This window comes from Gopherus evgoodei, unplaced genomic scaffold (genome assembly GCF_007399415.2).
Source record: "Gopherus evgoodei ecotype Sinaloan lineage unplaced genomic scaffold, rGopEvg1_v1.p scaffold_36_arrow_ctg1, whole genome shotgun sequence".
Classification (NCBI taxonomy): domain Eukaryota; kingdom Metazoa; phylum Chordata; order Testudines; family Testudinidae; genus Gopherus; species Gopherus evgoodei.
In genome coordinates this window covers 2,808,964-2,813,904 of record NW_022060038.1, presented here as the reverse complement: position 1 = coordinate 2,813,904, position 4,941 = coordinate 2,808,964, and the positions used below count along the sequence as shown (strand labels likewise).

The 4,941-nt window shown below is 45.0% G+C and overlaps 1 protein-coding gene across 1 annotated transcript; it reads left to right on the top strand.

Annotated features, from left to right (window-relative positions):
* Window positions 1–3,642: 3,642 nt before the first annotated feature.
* On the top strand, window positions 3,643–4,611 carry LOC115641945 (olfactory receptor 51G2-like). Its single transcript, XM_030545291.1, has one exon. It carries the CDS (start codon window positions 3,676–3,678, stop codon window positions 4,609–4,611), a length of 936 nt encoding a protein of 311 aa, XP_030401151.1. The 5' UTR covers window positions 3,643–3,675.
* Window positions 4,612–4,941: the final 330 nt, after the last annotated feature.

The window sequence follows — 4,941 nt, the reverse complement described above, 5'->3', positions numbered from 1 at the left end:
CGAGGTAGCCTTGTGACTAATCGGAACCGTATGAACAGTGATAACAAGCCTGGATTCCAGGAATAGAGCCTGCAGCAGGGCTGGTGCTGAAGTCCAGTTGGGCAGCATCACCACGCATCCCCTGTGAATTCACCTCCTTCAGTTTGCCATTGGCCATGATGGGGGTTGCAGCTGGTGCACACTAAGCCAAGCAGCAGACGTTCCCTAATGGCCAAGTGGCCCCAAAGGAAATATGCAAACATCCTTGATAAACACAGTTCCCTCCACATCTGAACAGACACTGCCTGCTGCCCGTGTAACCTCTCTGATGACTTCTTGCCCTTTAGGGTGAAGACCTCTGGTGTCAGTGGCTCCCCTTCTAGCAGGAATTGGGTACGTTGGCAGGTTTCACTATCTTTAAAATGAGCAGTGAAGGGGAAAGGCTGCAGGTTGTTTCCATTTTCAGATGTTCTGTGCAGCAGCAGAGGACTCAGCTGGGCCGTTGGGGTGACTCAGTGAGGGGGCTGGAGGGCAGGCAGCACTAGGTAGCTTGGGAGCCCCTCCCCTACATCTGACCATTCTCCACGGTGGGTTATTCAGGCTACTCAGAAATCTGAGCTTTGAAGAGAACTCAGAGCGTTAAAATCCCAATGCCTCGAGTCAGGATTTTTTAAGAGATCCCTTTTCTACCAGTGTGGTGTGCTCTGGGCCCGGTACTGCCAGGGCTGAGCGAGAAGAGGCCCCATGGAATATCGGTAACTAGTTCCCAAATCACTTCAAGTTTATTTGCTCCTGGAAATTTTATCAGCAAATGCATTTTCACTTATTTTATTCTCTGACTTTATTGTGAAGGCAGGAATTCAGAGCTGTGTTGATCTGTGGTAACAGGTCGGACAGGACATATTTCTGTTTTCTGATTGGCTGAAGTCTTTAGAATCTCTGCCCTGTAGAGTTCCAGGGCTACTGGCATCTCTGCCCCCTCTCTGCTCTCCGAGTGCCAGATGTCAGGCCTCGGACCCTGCCCTCTCATGGGGTGGAATCCTGAAATGCGCCCATTGGGCTACAACAAACTGGGGGTCGACAGTGCTTGCTGACCAGGTCTGAGTGCATTCGGCACCGGTGGCTCTTCCCTTTGGGAGTCCGTAACTTGTGGTGCAACAAGTGACCAGCCAGCCTTCCCAAACCAACATGCTGCTTAATCTGAGCAGGAGGAAGAAAGTGTAACATGGGAGAATGTCTGTACACTGTCTGGACCCCAAGTCCTGAAACTCTCATGGGGACCCAGGCAGGCCAAGGCCCTTCAGACTTCTCTAGCAGTGTCTGTGAGGGTCAGTCCGAAGAGCTTCTCAGCAACAGCTGCCCCACCTCTGGACAGACTGAATGATGGCTTTTCTTGCAATGTTACTTCCCTTCCTCCTTTCATTCCAGCAGACTCTTATTAAACTAAGAGCAGCGGTACTGGTTTCACCTAATATAGCCATAACATAAACATCCCAAAAGTTAACCCAATATAGTTGTACAGCAAACATCCCCAGAACTCTCTTTAACATACACATTATTATGGCAGCTCAACTCCACGTCTGTCCCAATCCCGTTCCCAGGTGGTTTGGATTTCATGAATACAGGATATAGTCAGAGTGAGAAAGTGCAATAGAGTAATTTTGTGTGTGAAATGAAGTTCCATTCCAATGAATTCTCATGCAACTGACTTTGAAATCTATCTCTTGTTAACCGTGATGAGGTTACTCTGTACTAGAGAGTGAGATCTTAGGGAATGAAAATTTTCTATATTGATCCCAAGGCCTGTTATCACTCCAGATACAGGCAGCAGACTGACAGAACAGAACCTGAGGAGAACCAGTCAGCTATTAACCCATGGACAGAGGAGCTAATAGACTTTTGTTTTCTGACAAGTGACTGAATGAGGGCTGAGATGCGCAATCTCTTCAGGTTCTGAAGAAATCCAGATGATAGACACTACATTTTGTCCCATTGTAAACTGAGAAATCATCTCTGAGAGAAGATCAGAGGGGAAAGGATGGGTTGACGTGTGTGCCAAAGTACAGATTTGTAAATGTTATGACAAAACTTTTCATTGTAAGACAAATTTTATAAATCAAACGTTCATGACAAGTATGTATATCAAAAACCAGCAGCAGAATTGTTGGTATCTCTACAGGAAGGAGCAGTGGAAACTTTACTGTTTAATGGCTTTTGCTTTAGAAAGTATTTTAGAAGTGCTCCGCATACTGTTTGCAATGGGTTTGTGCTATTAACTCTGTTCAGTGAACAGTTGTATGATACTGTCTCCTGGTAAATAACTAGAAGCTGTTTCTAACACTTACATTTAAGGTCATGAACAAAATCCCTCTGCGATACCTGTGTGAGACTTTCCAAAAAGTTCTATGAGAACAGAACTGCTGGTTTGTGTTTCAGCAAAGAGTAGAGCTGAGATCCATGAAAATGGAATGCAATAGTGGTTGTATTTAATTTTTGCCCATCACCTCTTACACAAACATGGCTGAAGTAACTTCCACACTCAACTAGATATTAGTGAAAACCAAGTGTTTGCACTGTTCACCCATGTGTGAGGCCAAAGCCCCCTCCACCACCCTCCGAAGCTGAAGTAACTGTCTGTGTTTGCCAGGTATGTATAGACCCTTGCATGGGAGAGAATGCAGGTCCTGTGAGGAGGTACAGAAGCTTGCAGGATGATCAAACTTTCTAGATTTTGTCAAAGCTGACCAGGCAAAGCACTTCAGCTTCTCTTGGAGGGATCCTTGGGGGTCACAGTGTATCACTGCGAGCATTTGGTAAGGGAAAGTTAATACATATCCGTTCTGATTGAATTGACACACGTAAATTTGGAGTGACGCTACTGAGCAGTTTCAGAACCTGGACCTGAGAATTTATCGTATGTGCTGGAAAGAGGCAGTGACACATAATATGGACTCTCAGGAGTGGACGAAATAAAAAGTGCATATAATGAGGCAATGAAACACATTTATAAATAGCTGCTATGCGAGACAGACAAATATAATGATCGTTTTCACCATGCACTTGCCATGTGTTTACAGTGTGATACATATGATATAATGGGCCACACTCAGAAGTGGAGGGCCGGAAAGGGTGTCTTTAGGAAGGTCACAACTGTAAAATCACACAATGCTCAAGTAAGCTGTGGAATTCAGAGCCACAAGATATCAGTGGGTCCAAGAACTTAGAAAGATTCAAAGAGGGAAGGGATGTTCATATGGCTAAGCAGAAAATTCAATTACAGTAATGAGGGTTTTTAAGAGTCTTGTAAGGATTCTAAACCTTCCTGATTATACCACAAAATATGTCTCTAACTAATGGGTGTAAGCAGAAAACATTCCCTGGGAGCAGGTTATCTCATAGCTGCCTATTGCAGAGCTTCTTGGACCGTCCTCTGCAGCATCTGGAACTGGCCCCTGGATAGTCAGCTATACGGACTACAGGTGTGATCCAGTCTGGCAATGCCTATCTTTCTATCGGTGGTGAAAATCCAAGACAATATTTTTGCTGATCTTCAGTTCCTGGTCTCTAGGACTAGGATGGGTGTCTCTAGTCTTCCACTGAGATGAGAAAGATATGTCATTAAATATGATCTAGTTTTCTGTTCTTTTTTTTTTCAGGAAGGAAAGCTAAAAACTCCTCAGATCAGCCTTGTACATTATGTCATCTGTCAATGACACCAAACTGAACTTTGCAGTGTTCCTTCTCACTGGGATACCTGGGCTGGAAGACGTCCATCTCTGGATCTCTGTTCCCTTCTGTTTAATGTATGTTATTTCAATAGTAGGAAATTCAGTCATTCTGTTCATTATAAAAACAGATTCAAGCCTCCATGAGCCTATGTATATTTTCCTTTCCATGTTGGCAGTCACAGATCTTGGCTTATCCATAGCCACCATGCCAACGATACTGGGCATATACTTGTTTAACTCTAGGGAGATCAGCCTGAATGCCTGTTTTGCCCAGATCTTCTTCATCCACTCGCTTTCATTAACTGAATCCTCCATGCTCTTGTTGATGGCCTTTGACCGATTTGTTGCGATCTGTAACCCACTGAGATATGCTTCCATATTAACTCCGCCGAGAATAGCAAAAATGGGACTGGTGTTTGTGCTAAGATGGATGTCTCTAATATTCCCACTCCCCTTTCTCCTGAAACGGTTCCGATACTGTGGAGCCAATGTCCTCTCCCATTCCTACTGTCTGCATCAGGAGGTCATGAAGATGGTTTGTTCAGACATCACAGTCAACAATATCTATGGCTTGTTTGCTAAACTCTTAACGATGGGATTGGACTTGCTGCTCATCTTCCTCTGTTATGTGATGATCATCAAAACAGTGCTGAGCGTCGCATCCCCCATGGAGTGCCTCAGGGCCATGAACACCTGCCTTTCCCACCTCTGTGCCGTCCTGCTCTTCTATACACCAGAAATTGGCTTGTTTGTGATACACAGATTCGGGTATGACTCTTCTCACTTGCTTCAGATTCTCCTGGGCTATGTCTACCTGCTGGTCCCACCCCTGATGAACCCAATCGTGTACAGCATGAAAAGCAAACACCTTCATGCGAGAATAATCAGTGTGTTCATCAAATAAAGGGTCAGTTCATCACCTGGATCCAGCACTGCTGGCATTGGACATGAGAAACACGTGTCACCTATTCCATCCTGGACATTTATGTCTGAGATGACATGACCTATTGATCTCCACTCTGTAGAGAGTGGTTCGGGGTGGTCTAAGATCTGGAGCAAAGGGTAGTGGTTCAATTCAGAGCAGTTCAATTCAGAGTTTAATATCTGGCAGACTGCTTGCACCCAATCCCCACTGCAGCCATGAACTCAGCTGCATGCAAATCTCTCTCTGGCTGGGAAGAAAGGGATAGGGATGCTTTTGCTCTGACATTTCCAAAGTAGTCTGTTGCAGTTC